The sequence below is a fragment of the Scylla paramamosain genome, chromosome 41 (assembly GCF_035594125.1).
Source record: "Scylla paramamosain isolate STU-SP2022 chromosome 41, ASM3559412v1, whole genome shotgun sequence".
In the NCBI taxonomy this organism is placed as follows: Eukaryota; Metazoa; Arthropoda; class Malacostraca; order Decapoda; family Portunidae; genus Scylla; species Scylla paramamosain.
The window spans coordinates 7722301-7741966 of NC_087191.1; the positions used below are offsets into that span (position 1 = coordinate 7722301).

General features: G+C 43.2%; 1 protein-coding gene across 1 annotated transcript; it reads left to right on the plus strand.

Annotated features, from left to right (window-relative positions):
- Positions 1-89: 89 nt before the first annotated feature.
- LOC135092902 (nuclear pore complex protein Nup98-Nup96-like) lies at positions 90-17461 on the plus strand. The gene is given in 7 exon segments (XM_063991674.1): positions 90-230; positions 630-807; positions 1469-1577; positions 5909-6080; positions 13225-13311; positions 15919-17052; positions 17055-17461. Coding segments are annotated over 6 exon segments (1884 nt in total). The 5' UTR covers positions 90-230; positions 630-695; the 3' UTR covers positions 17325-17461.
- The last annotated feature ends 2205 nt before the right edge of the window (positions 17462-19666 follow it).

The following is a 19666-nucleotide window of genomic DNA, read 5'->3' on the forward strand; positions in this document are numbered from 1 at the left end:
ACTCATAATACTACAGAATAACACATTTCTGAATCTGGAAATTTCAAATCAACAGTGAACCGTAAAAAAGACTCACGTGGGTTTGTTTACTTCCTTGCTTTGCGTCATGCGGGGGCAGTGATGTTTATGTGAGGGAAAGCCAGTATATGAAGCTCCCTGAGGCACCATTAAGAGTATTAGTGTGTAGGGAAGGGCTCCTGCATTCAGTGGACCAGGGGATGTGGTAAATAAGATGATGTAATGTGTTTTTGTGGCTATTTTTTGTAATGTTCCCGCGTTTTTTTTTTTTTTTTTTGACGTTAGATTTTTTTTCCAGTGTTTTTGTGATATTTATTTATTTATTTTTTCTTTATTACTCAGTGGGTTTTCTTTCTCGTGTGTGTGTTCCCTGGTATTCATTCTCATGCCTTCCTCCACACACCATCCCTAGGTCTTAGGTCTTCCCTCTGGCCTCCTTGCCCTGTCCTCCTCCACACACCATCCCCAGGTCGTTAGTCACCCCAGTTTAACCATCATATTCCCTTCCACAGGTTCAGGAGTCACCCTTTAACTAAAATCTCCTTGCAAACTTAAACCCTTGTACTTACCATCACTACCATAACCCCTATAACTATCCCCATTTCTCCCACAGGTTCTGGAGTCCCTAACCAAAATATTCATGCAGTCTTGACCTCACCACCACCACTACCACCACCATGTTCAGGCAGCAGGTGGCAGTGGGCGGCAACAAGCAGATCTGTAGCTACTATCTGAAGGGCACCTGTAAATATGGCGCAAAGTGCTGGTACTACCACCCCCCCAACCAAGGTAAGCTGACACTGTCCTGCTGCTTCTGATGGCACTCCTGGCCCTGTGCTGCTTGTGCCTGCACTGCCTGTGTCCTGCTGCATCACACAGCTGGTCCTGCCTGGCTCCTGCTGTGGTTTGGCAGAGGGCTGGTGAACACAATAGGGGCAGTCACACTCAAGTCACAGCACACTCATGGTCCAGTCATAATGTTACGTGCACTTCACTGGAAGCCTTCACGCCGGTGCTCACGGCCCCCGCTGGTGATGTGCATGTGATGGTGTGACCAGACTGTGGCCTGAGTGTGGCCATGCCCACAGCCTGCAGTGGCCTGCAGGCTGCATCTTGTCTCTGCCTCAGATTGGTGTTCCCTCCAATTAATTTGACCAGCAGAGTTTTATTGTATCTGTCTTATCAGATAAAATTTTTAAAAGTGAACCAAACTTTTTAAGGTCAAGACAAAAAAAAAAATACTAAAATTTTTGCAGTTGAAAAATTTATCTCAACTGCAGAATTTTAAATAATGGAAAATAGAAAAAAATATTGATCTAGAAAGTTTGTGTCAATAAATAGTATGTCTTTCTAACTTTCTGAACTCTGTTTAAAAGTGAAATATGGTTGTTGTTAATATCAACATCACACATTTTGTTCAGTGTGTCTATGTATGTGTGTGCATTGCCAGGCGGCACCGGCGCTGCCAGCGGCGGTGGCGGAGTGTTCGGTGCCACAGCCAGCGTGTTTGGCGGGAAGTCTGGTGGCCAGCAGGACTCCAAGGAATTCACTGACTTTGTGTGAGTAGTGGGGCCTTGAGTGCATCTTGTTGTCTATCTGTTCATCTGTTCATTGAATAATTGCTTTTATTGTATTCTATTTCATATTTTATTTTTTTATTTTATGTATATATATTTTTGTATGTCTACAAACTTCAGTTTTTTTTTGTATATATATATATATATATATATATATATATATATATATATATATATATATATATATATATATATATATATATATATATATATATATATATATATATATATATATATTTTTTTTTTTCTCTTTATGTAGAAAGGACACTGGCTAAAGGCAACAAAAAAAAAAAAAAAGGTCCACTGAGATGCCAGTCCCATAAAAGGGTCAAAGCAGTAGTCAAAAACTGAAGGATAAGTGTCTTGAAACCTCCCTCTTGAAGGAGTTCAAGTCATAGGAAGGTGGAAATACAGTAGCAGGCAGGGAGTTCCAGAGTTTACTAGAGAAAGGGATGAATGATTGAGAATACTGGTTAATTCTTGCATTAGAGAGGTGGACAAAATAGGGATGAGAGAGAAGAAAGTTTTGTGCAGTAAGGCTGCAGGATAAGGGGAGGCATGCAATTAGCAAGATCAGAAGAGCAGCTAGCATGAAAATAGCAGTAGAAGACAGCTAGAGATGCAACACTGTGGTGATGAGAGAGAGGCTGAAGACAGTCAGTTAGAGGAGAGGAGTTGATGAGACGAAAAGCTTTTGATTCCACCCTGTCTAGAAGAGCAGTATGAGTGGAACCCCCCCAGACATGTGAAGCATACTCCATACATGGACAGATAAGGCCATTGTACAGAGCTAGCAGCTAGAGGGTGAGAAAAACTGGTGGAGACGTCTCAGAATGCCGTCTCAGAATACCTAACTTCATAGAAGCTGTTTTAGCTAGAGATGAGATGTTAAGTTTCCAGTTTAAATTATAAGCAAAAGGACAGACCGAGGATATTTAGTGTAGAAGAGGGGGACAGTTGAGTGTCATTGAAGAAGAGGTGACAGTTGTCTGGAAGGTTGTGTCAAGTTGATAGGTTGAAGAATTGAGTTTTTGAGGCATTGAACAATACCAAGTTTTCTCTGACCCAATCAGAAATTTTAGACAGATCAGAAGTTAGGCATTCTGTGGCTTCCCTGCGTGAGCTGTTTACTTCCTGAAGGGTTGGATGACTATGAAAAGACGTGGAAAAGTGCAGGGTGGTATCATCAGCGTAGGCGTGGATAGGACAAGAAATTTGGTTTAGAGGAATAATAATAAGAATAATAGAAAGAATTGGGTGACGGGACAAAACCATGAAAAACAGCACTGTTAATAGATTTAGGAGAACAGTGATCTACCACAGCAGAAATAGAATGGTCAGAAAGGAAACTTGAGATGAAGTTCCAGAGAGAAGGATAGAAGCTGTAGGAGGGTACTTTGAAAATCAAAGCTTTGTGCCAGACTCTATCAAAAACTTTTGATATGTCTAAGACAACAGTAAAAGTTTCACCAAAATCTCTAAAAGAGGATGACCAAGATTCAGTAAGGAAAGCCAGAAGATCACCAGTAGAGTGGCCTTAACAGAACCCATACTGGCAATCAGATAGAAGGTTGTGAAGTGATAGATGTTTAAGAATCTTCCTGTTGAGGATAGATTCAAAAACTTTAGATAGGCAAGAAATTAAAGCAATAGGATGGTAGTTTGAGGGATTAGAACAGTCACCCTTTTTAAGAACAGGCTGAATGTAGGTAAACCAGCAAGAAGGAAAGCTAGATATTGACAGACAGAGCTGAAAGAGTTTGACTAGGCAAGGTGCAAGCACAGAGGCACAGTTTCAGAGAACAATAGGAGGGACCCCATCAGGTGCATAAGCCTTCTGAGGGTTTAGGCCAGTGAGGGCATGGAAAACATAATTGCGAAGAATTTTAATAGGTTGCATGAAGTAGTCAGAGGGTGGAGGAGAGGGAGGAACAAGCCCAGAATTGTCCAAGGTAGAGTTTTTAGCAAAGGTTTGAGGGAAGAGTTCAGCTTTAGAGATAGATGTGATAGCAGTGGTGCCATCTGGTTGAAATAAAGGAGGGAAAGAAGAAGAAGCAAAGTTATTGGAGATATTTTTGGCTAGATGCCAGAAGTCACGAGGCGAGTTAGATCTTGAAAAATTTTGACACTTTATATTAATGAAGGAGTTTTTGGCTAGTTGGAGAACAAACTTGGCATGGTTCCCGGCAAAAATATGAAGTGCATGAGATTCTGGTGATGGAAGGCTGAATGAAGACTTTTGTGGGCCACCTCTCTATCATGTACAGCACGAGAACAAGCTGTGTTAAACCAAGGTTTAGAAGGTTTAGGTCGAGAAAAAGAGTGAGGAATGTACGCCTCCATGCCAGACACTATCACCTCTGTTATGCGCTCAGCACACAAAGACAGGTCTCTGACACGGAAGCAGTAGTCATTCCAAGAAAAATTAGCAAAATATCTCCTCAGGTCCTCCCAACTAGCAGAGGCAAAATGCCAGAGGCACCTCCGCTTAGGGGGATCCTGAGGAGGGATTGGAGCAATAGGACAAGTTTATACAGATATGAGATTGTGATTGGAGGAGCCCAACGGAGAAGAGAGGGTGACAGCACAAGCAGAAGGATTAGAGGTTAAGAATGTTGGGCGTATATCCACAACAGTCAGGAATACCAGTAGGTTGTTGCACCAATTGCTCTAGGTCGTGGAGGATAGCAAAATTGAAGGCTAGTTCACCAGGATGGTCAGTGAAGGGAGAGGAAAGCCAAAGCTGGTGGTGAACATGGAAGTCTCCAAGAATGGAGAGTCAGAATGTGCTCCACTTTGGAAGTTAAGTAGTCAAAGAATTTCTTATAGTCAGAGGAGTTAGGTGTGATGTATACAGCACAGATAAATTTAGTTTGAGAGTGACTCTGTAGTCGTAGCCAGATGGTGAAAAAACTCGGAAGATTCAAGAGCGTGGGCACGAGAGCATGTTAAGTCGTTGCGCACATAAATGCAACATCCAGTTTTGGATTGAAAATGAGGATAGAGATATTGGGAGGGAACAGAAAAGGGGCTACTGTCAGTTGCCTCAGACAGCTGTGTTTCAGTGAGGAAAAGAAGATGAGATTTAGAAGAGGATAGGTGGTGTTCCACAGATTGAAAATTAGATCTAAGACCGCGAATGTCAAGACATTTAGGGTCGATACCAGAAGTGCAGTCCAACCTGCGGGGGACATTTGTGGTCCCCTCCCCAGATGGGAGACTCCGAGGCTGGTGTAGGAGTTGCTGTGATAATTTTTAATTTTGAGTGAAGGGTGTGGGTGTAATTAGGTGCTTGTAGTTTTGTGTGAAGGAAGAGAGTTGTCTTTAGAGGGCAGGCTGTGACTGCCCCCTTGTGTTGTGAGACACAAAGGGAAACATTCAGTGAGGTCACAGCTGTGTGTAATGATAAGTTCCCAGCACCCCTGATCCACTGCTTTAGACCTCACTGGGAGTAACTATCATTTCGGCAGGTGTCTCCTGCCTCCTCCCTGCAATATGTACAGTAAAATCCCTCTTATCCGGCATTCGAGTATACGGCAGCTTCAAGTATCCGGCACATTTTTCCCCGAGCCTTAAAATCAATAAAAAATCAATGTGTACTCATAAAATCGATTATAATTCCCGCGTGAGGCATACTTTGTCCCCTCGCCACCAGAGCGCACTGCTTCGCGCCATCCGCAGCCCACTGCACTGTGTTTACTCAGTGACTCAGTCCCGCGTGTGCACTGTTTATCGCCTGACGCCTTCGTCATGTCTAAGGTTGTAGAAAAGAGGAAGCATGTTGTGCTTACACTTAAGCAGCTGATCAGATCAGCTGCTGATTAAGATCAGCTGATCTTTGTTATGGTAAGATGTGTGAGTGTAGGGTGGTGATTGTGGACATAATTTCACTTCTATTCAAGTATCTGGCAATATTCAAGTATCTGGCATGTCGGCGGTCCCGTTGGTGCCGGATAAGAGGGATTTTACTGTATGTGACTAAGCACAGTTATCAGATGTTGTTACCAGACACTCAAACCCCCTCCCTCCCTGTGTGTGTGTGTGTGTGTGTGTGTGTGTGTGTGTGATAACAGCAGCAGTAGCATATAAACTATCCCCTCTTCCTCCCTCCCCCCAGTGTGTGTGTGTGTGTGTGTGTGTGTGTGTGTGTGTGTGTGTGTGTGGCAGCAGTATATGAATTGACCCCCTGACCCCATCCCCTCATATATGTGTGTGTGTGTGTGTGTGTGTGTGTGTGTGTGTGTGTGTGTGTGTGTAACAGCAGCAGTAGCACATGGAATGACCCCCTGTCCCTCCCCCCTGGTGTGTGGCAGGAAGCAGGTGAGTGGGGAGATGACACAGTGGGAGCGCAGTGGGCAGTGGCTCGTGTCCAGCTTCTCCCCGCTGAAGGCTCACCCTCCCCTCGTGGGCTTCTCTGACACGTCCCCAGAGGAGTTCAGGATTGATGCCTACACCGCCAACAAGACCAACACCTGTGCCGCCTATGTGAGTCTGATTGATTGATTGTCTTATTGAGCCATTTATTCATTTATTGATGCGTACATTGTCTATGTGTGTGTTGTTTATTCATTTATCTGTTTATTTACTGAGCTATTTATTTAATACTTTTGTTGCCTATGAGTGTGTTGTTTATTTATTTATTTATTTATTTATTTATTTATTTATTTATTTATTTATTTATTTATTTATTCTGCTATTTATTTAACACATACTATGTACATAAGTCTGTTTTGTTTATTTTATTTACTACTACTAAAAATAGAAAAATAAAATAAGCAGCAACAGGAAAGGTGCCAGTGATAGCAAGTAGTGCCAGGCAGTGACAGAAATAGAGGGAAATGAAATAAACAACAGGAGAGGTATGTGCATTGTTACAACCACAGTTCCCAGCCCCTTCACAAAGCTGCCGCCGCCACACCTGGACCAGCTTCCCAGAGCCACCTCCTTTGTGGACTCAGTGCAGGGCTCAAAGATGGGTGTACAGGGTCCCTTGTGACTCCTGCACCCTTTTCACAATGGTCGTAACACCAGGTTACAGTAATTGAGGTCGCCAGTGTTTTACCAACCTACAGACAAGGGAAATACTCCAACAATACTTAACACCCACAGCTGTCCAAGAATTGACAACCACGTCTAAGAAAAACAGTTACAACGTACAATAACACATAGATGGTGGAGGTATAAAATCCCACTGGACATTTGCCCTCCGCAACAAATCCACCCACTGTCCAACAGTGTGTTATAGCCTCAAGCTGAGCAGTGTCGTTTACTGCCTCCTGGATGGCATACCTGAGGACGGAGTAAAGTTCACTACACAGCTAATTACTGAAGTCCTTTGTGGCTGAACAGTATCAGCCAGCAGTAGCATTTAAGACAAAACAAGCTCACTAACAAGACATGAGAAACCACTACAAATGAGTGCCCATGAACACACAGGAGGGTCATTCACTCCTCACTGTGCACAGACGCAGCCTACACACACACACACACACACACACACACACACACACACACACACACACACACACACACACACACACACACACACACACACACACACACACACACACACACACAGCCGAGGAGTCACTTTCCTGGGTCTGGAGTGTGTTGTACACAACTACCCTCTCTGGCAGACTACTATGGAGACTCCTATTCTGTATAAGTATGCCAGGGTGTATGGCCAGTAATGACTCACTTAACCCCCTAAGGCGACTGACCCCACTAACTCTTATCCCACCTCGGTCACCGTTGGATATTAGTGCTCGTCTCAATACATCTGCTCTCTCATGAGCGCTGGGTAGTGACTGACTGTCAGGGCTGGGCAGGAACCAGTTCCAATGGTTCCTCTAGGAATCCCTAGGAACCAGTTCAAGTCTTGGAGCTAGTTCTGCCTTAACGGTTCCAAGCGAGTACTGGTGGCAGATACGCATGAGTTACAACATTTATGTAGTGTTTAAAATATGTATGTAATCATTAATATTATTTAGGAAATCTTGCAAATGGTATCTACCAATGAAGGAAGTAGTGTGATACAATCAAACATGAATAAGTGTCCCTGTGTCTAGTATTCAAAGAAATTGCATGAATAATATGAAAATATTTTGTTCATGTTAGCCAATATGAGGCACCTATTTAGTGTTGCCATAAATTTAATCTTTTTTTGTACTTTGATTGGTAAATACTGTGATGTCATAACATAGGGCATATATATATATATATATATATATATATATATATATATATATATATATATATATATATATATATATATATATATATATATATATATATATATATATATATTTTTTTTTTTTTTTTTTTTTTTTTATGTAGGAAGGATACTGGCCAAGGGCAACAAAAATCTAATAAAAAAAAAATGCCCACTGAAATGCCAGTCCCTAAAAGGGTCAAAGCAGTGGTCAAAAATTGGTGGATAAGTGTCTTGAAACCTCCCTCTTGAAGGAATTCAAGTCATAGGAAGGTGGAAATACAGAAGCAGGCAAGGAATTCCAGAGTTTACCAGAGAAAGGGATGAATGATTGAGAATACTGGTTAACTCTTGCGTTAGAGAGGTGGACAGAATAGGAGTGAGAGAAAGATGAAAGTCTTGTGCAGCGAGGCCGCGGAAGGAGGGGAGGCATGCAGTTAGCAAGATCAGAAGAGCAGTTAGCATGAAAATAGCGGTAGAAGACAGCTAGAGATGCAACATTGCGGCGGTGAGAGAGAGGCTGAAGACAGTCAGTTAGAGGAGAGGAGTTGATGAGACGAAAAGCTTTTGATTCCACCCTGTCTAGAACAGCAGTATGAGTGGAACCCCCCCAGACATGTGAAGCATACTCCATACATGGACGGATAAGGCCCTTGTACAGAGTTAGCAGCTGGGGGGGTGAGAAAAACTGGCGGAGACGTCTCAGAACACCTAACTTCATAGAAGCTGTTTTAGCTAGAGATGAGATGTGAAGTTTCCAGTTCAGATTATAAGTAAAGGACAGACCAAGGATGTTCAGTGTAGAAGAGGGGGATAGTTGAGTGTCATTGAAGAAGAGGGGATAGTTGTCTGGAAGATTGTGTCGAGTTGATAGATGGAGGAATTGAGTTTTTGAGGCATTGAACAATACCAAGTTTGCTCTGCCCCAATCAGAAATTTTAGAAAGATCAGAAGTCAGGCGTTCTGTGGCTTCCCTGCGTGATATGTTTACCTCCTGAAGGGTTGGACGTCTATGAAAAGACGTGGAAAAGTGCAGGGTGGTATCATCAGCATAGGAGTGGATAGGACAAGAAGTTTGGTTTAGAAGATCATTAATGAATAATAAGAAGAGAGTGGGTGACAGGACAGAACCCTGAGGAACACCACTGTTAATAGATTTAGGAGAAGAACAGTGACCGTCTACCACAGCAGCAATAGAACGGTCAGAAAGGAAACTTGAGATGAAGTTACAGAGAGAAGGATAGAAACCGTAGGAGGGTAGTTTGGAAATCAAAGCTTTGTGCCAGACTCTATCAAAGGCTTTTGATATGTCCAAGGCAACAGCAAAAGTTTCACCAAAGTCTCTAAAAGAGGATGACCAAGACTCAGTAAGGAAAGCCAGAAGATCACCAGTAGAGCGGCCTTGACGGAACCCATACTGGCGATCAGATAGAAGGTTGTGAAGTGATAGATGTTTAAGAATCTTCCTGTTGAGGATAGATTCAAAAACTTTAGATAAGCAGGAAATTAAAGCAATAGGACAGTAGTTTGAGGGATTAGAGCGGTCACCCTTTTTAGGAACAGGTTGAATGTAGGCAAACTTCCAGCAAGAAGGAAAGGTAGATGTTGACAGACAGAGCTGAAAGAGTTTGACTAGGCAAGGTGCAAGCACGGAGGCACAGTTTCGGAGAACAATAGGAGGGACCCCATCAGGTCCATAAGCCTTCTGAGGGTTTAGGCCAGCGAGGGCATGGAAAACATCATTACGAAGAATTTTAATACGAGGCATGAAGTAGTCAGAGGGTGGAGGAGAGGGAGGAACAAGCCCAGAATCGTCCAAGGTAGAGTTTTTAGCAAAGGTTTGAGCAAAGAGTTCAGCTTTAGAAATAGATGTGATAGCAGTGGTGCCATCTGGTTGAAGTAGAGGAGGGAAAGAAGAAGAAGCAAAGTTATTGGAGATATTTTTGGCTAGATGCCAGAAATCACGAGGGGAGTTAGATCTTGAAAGGTTTTGACATTTTCTGTTAATGAAGGAGTTTTTGGCTAGTTGGAGAACAGACTTGGCATGGTTCCGGGCAGAAATATAAAGTGCATGAGATTCTGGTGAAGGAAGGCTTAAGTACCTTTTGTGGGCCACCTCTCTATCATGTATAGCACGAGAACAAGCTGTGTTAAACCAAGGTTTAGAAGGTTTAGGACGAGAAAAAGAATGAGGAATGTACGCCTCCATGCCAGACACTATCACCTCTGTTATGCGCTCAGCACACAAAGACGGGTCTCTGACACGGAAGCAGTAGTCATTCCAAGGAAAATCAGAAAAATACCGCCTCAGGTCCCCCCAACTAGCAGAGGCAAAACGCCAGAGGCACCTTCGCTTAGGGGGATCCTGAGGAGGGATTGGAGTGATAGGACAAGATAAAGATATGAGATTGTGATCGGAGGAGCCCAACGGAGAAGAAAGGGTGACAGCATAAGCAGAAGGATTAGAGGTCAGGAAAAGGTCAAGAATGTTGGGCGTATCTCCAAGACGGTCAGGAATACGAGTAGGGTGTTGCACCAATTGCTCTAGGTCATGGAGGATAGCAAAGTTGTAGGCTAGTTCACCAGGATGGTCAGTGAAGGGAGAGGAAAGCCAAAGCTGGTGGTGAACATTGAAGTCTCCAAGAATGGAGATCTCTGCAAAAGGGAAGAGGGTCAGAATGTGCTCCACTTTGGAAGTTAAGTAGTCAAAGAATTTCTTATAGTCAGAGGAGTTAGGAGAGAGGTATACAGCACAGATAAATTTAGTATGAGAATGACTCTGTAGTCGTAGCCAGATGGTGGAAAACTCGGAAGATTCAAGAGCGTGGGCACGAGAGCAGGTTAAGTCATTGCGCACATAAACGCAGCATCCAGCTTTGGATCGAAAATGAGGATAGAGAAAGTAGGAGGGAACAGAAAAGGGGCTACTGTCAGTTGCCTCAGACACCTGAGTTTCAGTGAGGAAAAGAAGATGAGGTTTAGAAGAGGAGAGGTGGTGTTCTACAGATTGAAAATTAGATCTTAGACCGCGAATGTTGCAGAAGTTAATGAAGAAAAAGTTGAGGGGGGTGTCAAGACACTTAGGGTCGTCGACGGAAAGGCAGTCCGACCTGGGGACATTTATGGTCCCCTCCCCAGATGGGGACTCCGAGGCTGGTGTAGGAGTCGCCATGATTTTAAAATTTTTGGAGTGAAGGGTGTGTGTGTTATTAGGTGCTTGTAGTTTTGTGTGGAGGAAGAGAGTTGTCTTTAGAGGGCAGGCTGTGACTACCCCCTTGTGTTGTGAGACACAAAGGGAAACGTTCAGTGAGGTCACAGCTGGGTTTAATGATAAGTTCACAGCACCCCCTGAACAGTGCTTTAGACCTCACTGGGAGTAATTATCGTTTCGGCAGGTGTCTATATATATATATATATATATATATATATATATATATATATATATATATATATATATATATATATATATATATATATATATATATATATATATATATATATATATATATATATATATATATATATATATATATATATATATATTAGTGCACTCCCAGTGATGCATCATAAGAGTTAAGACTCCCAAACAAAATGAGGGTTGTGGCCTTTGTCCTCATGAGTAAATAAAAACCTTATTTGTGTAGATATATAAAATATCTTACATGTTGATTGTTCTGTAATCCTTCCTGTCTTGAAGTATAATGTAACTTTTTTCAAGCACCAAGAATTTTTCAAATGCAGCAACTTAAAGGTGCACATATCGAGATTACATCTAAATTTGCAGTGTTAGAGGAGCATTTATCACGCTTAACCTAGTCAATTTAACAAACAACGACATCAAAGTGAACTAGATCAGTTCCAATGTGGAATTATGCAGAGCACACGTTGTCTGATGTTGTTGTATCGTATGCTTCAGTCTGTAAAGACAAGCTGAAATGCAATGAAATTACATCATACATGAAACACCTCTGCACTAGACATCACTGAATATGCAAGTTGATATAAACCCAGTAATGATTATTACTGATTAAATCCTGTGTGAGATAAGAGTAAACATCTGTTAAACGGTGCACCCATTAACTGTTAATCCCAGAGCCTCGGTCTCTTGGGAGTCGGCATTCAGTAATCATTCTCGTCAGTATTTTAGATGAGTCCCGGAACCACTACACCCTGGTAACCACCAAGCAGCGCGCTGACGATTCTGAGACTTGGGTATTCACCAGCCACACTGTACCAATTCCCCACAGAACCAATTCCGACAGTTCTGCCTGCCCAAAGAACCAGTTCCTTAAATACTTGAGTTATCAGTTCTGCCCACCACTACTGACTGGGAAAGTGTGCCACGCTCTCTCACACTCTGCTGAAAGGGTGTGGGGAGGGGTGGGGGGCAACACACATACATTACCTACACCTGCCCACACTCAGCTTCCCGTGCACAAACAAAATACGTTACTTCTGAAAATTATAATAATCAAGCTGGGGAGGCTAGACAAATACTGGTTACTTTATTGTCAAGAGCAACTCTTCTACTAAATACTGGCTGAGACTCAAATTCAATGGACAAGGGTAAGGAAGGAAATTTATGTGGGGAATACGAGTGATGGCGCAGATAAATGTCTTTCTAGAAGCTTCAGGCCGGGCAGCTCCATCTTCGGGACACATCCAAGTTTCATCCTCAACATGTCTCTTCTCATATCTCTCTCTCTCTCTCTCTCTCTCTCTCTCTCTCTCTCTCTCTCTCTCTCTCTCTCTCTCTCTCTCTCTCTCTCTCTCTCTCTCTCTCTCTCTCTCTCTCTCTCTCTCTCTCTCTCTCTCTCTCTCTCTCTCTCTCTCTCTCTCTCTCTCTCTCTCTCTCTCTCTCTCTCTCTCTCTCTCTCTCTCTCTCTCTCTCTCTCTCTCTCTCTCTCTCTCTCTCTCTCTCTCTCTCTCTCTCTCTCTCTCTCTCTCTCTCTCTCTCTCTCTCTCTCTCTCTCTCTCTCTCTCTCTCTCTCTCTCTCTCTCTCTCTCTCTCTCTCTCTCGTAGTACTTTCTCTGTTTTACATTGCATTATCTCACTGCACACAATGACATGTAACAACAAGTAGAGAAATGAAACAAACAACAACAAAAATACTAATAACAAGAGATACAGACCCATGCAGTGACAGAAAGAGAGAGAAAAACAAAGTAAACAACAAGGGCAGTGCTCTGAGCCACCACACCAGTACCACCTTAACCCTTTCACTGCTAATGGCCACACCTTCCCTCAGTCACTAGTCACTCTAAGATATTTATTCCTTTTATATATTATTTTTTTTAGGTATTACTTTTTTCTCCCATGTTCTGTGCTTATAAAGATTACTTATATTATTTTTTGCTGTGAATTACCTATTTTGCTGGGAGAGGATTAACCCCCTCCCCTTCCACTTCTCTCCACAGCAAGCCAAGTGGATGGAAGTGCAGCAGACCTTCAAACAGCTGCGGGAGGCACTCAAGATGTCCACCTCTGAGGCTGTGCAGGCACTGGTATGTGTCCTGTGGTGTCCTTGTGTGCCTCTTATTTATTTATTTATTTTCTTTATTTTAATTTTTTTTTGGGGGGGTTTCTTTTTGTTTCCTCCTTCCTTGTGTTTCCAAATGTTTAATGGATTTTTTTTTATTTATTTATTTTATTTATTTATTTTTTTTTTTTGTCCATTTTTGTTCCTTATGTGTCTCTTGTTTTGTTTTGGTGTCTTTTTTTTCTCCTTCCTTGTGTCTCCAAAAGTTAAACAACTCCTTTTCTTCACTTTTTTTTTTTTTTTCTCAGTGTTTCTTATATGTCCTGAGTGTCTCTCTCCTTTGTATTGCTTCAGTGTGTCTCTTTGTCTTCCTTGTGTTTCTCCCTCTCCTTGCATCTTTAGCTATTTAAATGTATGGACTTGTTCTTTTGTTTCCTCCTATCTTTGTTCTGTCTTAGCTAACTCTTCATGGATAACTCTTGTTTATCTTTTATTCATATTGACTTATCTTAGTGATCTCCCAGGGTTATTTTTAAGGTCGCTCCACCACCAGTCATTGCATTGGTAGTGTGTGTGGGTCTGTGGAGGGTGAGGGGACCTGATAGAAGTCTTTAAGTGGTACAGGGAACATTACAAGGGAAGCCAAATTCTCAGGGTCAGTAATCAGGATAGAACAAGAAATAATGGATTCAAGCTTGAAAAATTTAGGTCCAAGAAAGAGATAGGAAAGAATTGGTCCTCAAATAGAGTGGTGGATGAATAGATTGGACTCAGTAATCAGGTTGTTAGTTCTGAGTCATTAAGGAGATTTAAAATATTCGAGAAATGTATAGATAAGAAAATTGGTAGGCATGTTTCATCTTCCTGCACCAACCCTTATTTTGTTATGTTCTCATGAATTAACGCCTGCGTGAGGGGACGGGACATGGCTACCTATGTGTCAGTCATTATGTCACCTTTCCACTGTGCTGCGCTGGGTAATGGTGCAGTGATGGGCATAGAGGCATTCATTGGCTGGGGAATATAACCATGCACACCTTTGAGGGTAATGGTGTGCACTTCTGCTTCTCCTGGGAATGTCCTTTGAGTGGATATTTGCTTATCTATTCATTTATTTATCTATTTATTTGTTTATTTATTTGAATGATGTGTGCGTATGGGTGTGGGGTGTTTTGTCTGGGGGTCTCCATGTGGGATTGCCAGCCTGGTATGTAGACAGATAGATTGATAGATAGAAATGATTGATTTAAATTCTAGTTTTCATCTTTGGCTTCATGCAAGTATCTTGTCAGTATCCTTTTGTAACTCCTTGCAGTCATTTTCATCCTTTATTATTTTCATTAGTTTTGCATCATTAGCCAAAAGGTTTATATAACTGTCTAGATCCTCTGTCATATCATTTACATATATTTGAAACATAATAGGTGCCAACACAGATCCTTTCAGTACCCCACTTGTCACTTCACACCAACATGAATTAGTGTCTCTTATTACTGTTCTCATTTCCTTCCCTTGTAAATAGTCCTCCATCCATCTCAGTGTTGCTCCCTTCAGTCCTCCTCCACTCTCCAACTTCCACATAAGGCTTTTGTGGGGAACTTTATCGAATGCTTCTTTGAGATCCATTAACCCATCCATCCCTCTCTTGCACTCCATCTGTTACTCTTGTATAAAAGCTCAGTACATTTGTGACACAGGAGCTCCCTTTCATGAATCCAAATGGCTTTTCTGTAATTATCTTTTCATCTTCTAAATATTGCACCCATCTGTCTTTAATTACTATTTCACAAAGCTTGCTTACAATACGTTTTAGTGACACTGGTCTGTAATTTAATCAATCCATTTTTACTTTCCCCCTTTGTACATTGGGACTATGTTAGCTCTTTTCCATGCCCTTGGTACTTTTCCTTCTCTCAACGACCTGCTCATTATTTCATTGTATCCCATATGGGTTCCTCCATTTGTTCTCTGCATTCTTTTAATATCCATCCATTTACTTGATCTGGTCTCATAGCTTTTCTAACATCCAGCTCTTCCAGCAGTTTCTTGATTTCTTGTCTCTTTACTTGTATCTCCTGTTTTCCCTCATTCTGTGATGCCACTTTCGGTGCCACGAATTCAGTTTCCTTTAGTAAACACAGATTGAAAACTTGAATTCATTAGTTCACTCATCTCAGTAGTTTCATAAATTCTTCCTTCTCTTTTTTTAACTTGTTTATGTCATCCCTATGTGTCATTTTTCCATTTATGTATCTGTAGAAGAGTTTGGGCTCTTCCTTCCATTATCTTACATTGTCACTTTCAAAATTTCTTTCTTTTCTTATTATACCATATCCATTCCTTGCCTTTTTTATTCTTCCCTAGTATTTCTGTTCAGTTTTCTCGTCATTTTCCTCCATGCCCTGTCCTTTTTTCTTTTTTGCTTCTACACACCTGGCATTATACCATTCATGCTTCCAAATTTTCACTTTATAACTTGGCACAAACTGTTACACACCCTCTCTGTACATGCTAAAAAATATCTCATTTTTCTTGCACTACTTTACCTTCTGTGTGTGTGTGTGTGTGAGTGAGTGAGTGAGTGAGTGAGTGAGTGAGTCACGTGGGTCCCTGAGTGGTGTGTCTCCCACAGAGGGATGTATTCTACAGTAAGAGCCCCCTGGAGCAGCAGCAGCAGCAGCAGCAGGTGCTGAAGCAGCCAGCAGGGCTGTTTGGCAAGACCAGCGGCGGCTCCATGTTTGGCAGCTCGTCAAGTGCCGCCAATACAGGGCCAGGGCTGCTGGGGGCAGCTCCCCAGGCCGCCCAAGGTTCCCTCTTCGGCGCCGCCACCCCCTCCATTTTTGGGGGAGGAGCAGCGCAGGCCCCTGCCACCCCCAGCATCTTTGGCGGGGCATCAGCAGCCAAGCCACTCTTTGGGGCACAGACATCGGTGTTAGGCACATCTGGGGGCAGCGTGTTTGGGGCACAGCCTGCCACCGCTGCCGCTGCCCCCAGTGTGTTTGGCGCTACCCCAGCCACGCCCCAGGCTGCCACGTCAGGGTCGCTGTTCAGTGCCGCACAGACCCCCAGCTCAGTGTTCGGGACTGCCAGCACGGCTCAGGCCACACCCGCCCCAGCAGCCCAGACCAGCATCTTTGGCCAGCAACAGCAGCAGGGCAGCCTGTTTGGCTCACAGCCACAGCAGGCACAGCAGGGTGGCCTGTTTGGCTCACAGGCCCCACAGCAGCAGCAGCCCCAGCAGACCAGCCTATTTGGTGCCCAGCCACAGCAACAGACCAGCTTGTTTGGCGGACAGCAGCAGCAGACACAGCAGACGGGAGGAGTGTTTGGTGCACAGCCACAGCAGCAGCAATCAGCAGGCTTGTTTGGAGCACAGCCTCAACAGCAACAACAGCAGCCAGGGAGTCTGTTTGGTGCACAGCCTCAGCAGCAGCAGTCAGCAGGGCTGTTTGGTGCACAGCCTCAGCAGCAACAGCAGCAACAGCAGTCAGCAGGGCTGTTTGGTGCACAGCCTCAGCAGCAGCAGCAGTCAGCAGGGCTGTTTGGGGCACAGCCTCAGCAGGCAGGAGGGCTGTTTGGAGCACAGCCACAGCAGCAGCAACAGCAGCAGCAGCAACAGCAGCAGCAGCAGCAGCAGCAGCAGCAGCAGCAGCAGACAGGGGGACTATTTGGGGCACAGCCAGAGGCCAGCACCACCACAGCCACACCGGGCATATTTTCCGGAGGAGCGGCCGCCTCACAGCCACAGGGAACCACTGGCTCCATATTTGGGGGTGCTCCCTTTGGGGGCATCAAGCCGGGCCTTTTTGGGGGCGGGGGGAGGCTGCTGCCAAGCCCGGCCTGTTTGGCAAGCCTGCCGAGCCTGTGCCTAGCCTGTTTGGCCAGGGCCAGCCCATCCCCACCCAGGCCGCCCCCTCACAGGGCAGCCACAACTACACCCCCCTGGACCAGCTCTCCCCAGAAGACCGGGCACAGTTTGAGGCAGAGGCCTTCACCTTCGTGCCCTTGTGTCCTCCTCCCCTGGAGCTGTGTGCCTGAAGGACAGGGAAGCCACACACTGGGGAGAGAGAAATGTAAAGTGGATAGGTCTCTCTCTCTCTCTCTCTCTCTCTCTCTCTCTCTCTCTCTCTCTCTCTCTCTCTCTCTCTCTCTCTCTCTCTCTCTCTCTCTCTCTCTCTCTCTCTCTCTCTCTCTCTCTCTCTCTCTCTCTCTCTCTCTCTCTCTCTCTCTCTCTCTCTCTCTCTCTCTCATTCTCAGTATCCTTTCAAATTCACATCTCAGTTAATTCCATCTTTTCCTGTACATCCTTGTAATTGTCAAATCTGAGTAAGTTCTCTTTCTCATTATCTTGTCTCAGTGCATCTGTGTCACTGCACTGTCCCATGGTGAACACAGAGGCACAGCAAGGGGCAAGGGGGTCTGCTGCCGTGTACTTTTACAATGTGACTCAGTCCTTATTAAGATTTTTATTAAAAGTTTTAGTCATAAAGGTTTATTAATTGCTTGACTGATTCCATGCTTGGCTAATGTAAGGAGTTTTAAGGAGGTTTTGTCTTTCATCATCATTTTATTTCCCAGCTATAGGTGACTTCTTCTTCTTCTTCTTCTTCTTCTTCCCTCTGGTCTCCTTGCCATGTCCTCCACACACCATCCCCAGGTCTTCAGTTTTCCCACTGGTCTCCTTCAGCTCCCAATCTCTTATGACTAATATACCTAATCCCTTTTTTCTTTATATCTTTATATTCTGTACATTGCATTACAGATATTAAGTGGCACAGGGAACATGACAAGGGTGATGTAAGCAAAATTCTCAGAGTCAATAATCAGGATAGAACAGGAAATAATAGGTTTGAGCTTGAAAAAGTTAAGTTTAAAAAAGAGATAGGAAGGAATTGGTTCTCAAGTAGAGTGGTGGATGAATAGAATGGACTCAGTAATCAGGCTGTTAGTGCTGAGTCATTAGGGAGCTTTGAAAGAAGATTAGACAAATATGTGGATGGGGATGACAGGTGGAAATAGGCAGGCATGTTTCATACTAGGACTGCCAAGTATAGGCCTGATATCAGGGCTTCCTGCACCAGCTCTTGCTTTGTTATGTTAGTAGTGGCAGTAGTAGTAGTAGTAGTAGTAATAGTGCAAATAGACAGGCATTTTTTTTTTATTTATTTATTTATTTTTTTTTTTATGTAGGAGGGACACCGGCCAAGGAGAACAAATAGAATAAAAAAATAAATAAATAAATAAATAAAAAAGGCCACTGAGATGCCGGTCCCCGAATAGGGCCCGAGGAGGTAGTCAAAAATTGAAGGATAAGGATGTCGAAACCTCCCTCTTGAAGAAGTCAAGTCATAGAAAGGTGAAAATAAAGCAGGCAGGGAGTTCCAGAGTTAACAGAAAGGGAGTGCCACGTACAGGTTAGATGGCTTCTTGCAGCTTCCCTTATTTTCTTATGTACTTATGTCCTTATTACGTGTCACAGTACATCACAGCAAAAAACTTAAATTCATTGCTTCACCAACATTTCACTCCCTCACATGTTCATCTTTAGGAGCTGCGAAGCACTGCCTTCCCCACACGGCAGCAGCTGGGCCGTGTGGAGAGTGTGCTGCAGTGAGGAGGGACTGGAGGGGCGCACGGCCATCACACCTGCCCTGCCTCAGTCTCAGAGAGCAGGGCAGTGTGCAGTAATCAACAGGTATTGTCTCTTATATTAAGGCTTGTATTTTGAAACGTTCTGCTCTCTCACCACAACTATTTTCAAAGGCCACACATATGATTAGCCAGTTCCCATGAATGTTTCTCTTGTTGATAATGTATAAATCTTAATCTGTGATTAGACCCATAAGAAAAAAATAAATAAAAACCTGCGTAACTTCATCTAGAGGTTTTTTAATGTAAGTAGGTGTGTGTGTGTGTGTGTGTGTGTGTGTGTGCGTTTCAGAATATAGCCTTAAATGTTTTTTTTTTCCGGACACACACACACACACACACACACACACACACACACATAAACAGGGATATTTATGAAAATAACCCCAACAAATTAAAACATGGAAACAAAAAAAGACCAAAAATAACATAAAAAGTAATGGCCCCCACGACAAAAAAAAAAAAGAAAAGGAAAACAAGGAAAATTAATAAAAAAGGAAGAATGTGTGAAAGGAGAGAGAGAAAGAAAAATAAGAATAATTAGTTTTCAAGGGTTTTTCATGATTCTAGTGGAAGTTATTGGGGTTTTCAAAGGTGTTTTTGTGGTTCTAGTGGAAGTTATTGGGCTTTTCAAGGGTGTTCTGAAATTTTCAGGTTCCAGTGATAGTTTAACGGGTTCTAACGGGAGTCAGTGGAATTTTCAATAGTACTTTTGTGTGTGTAGTGGAAGT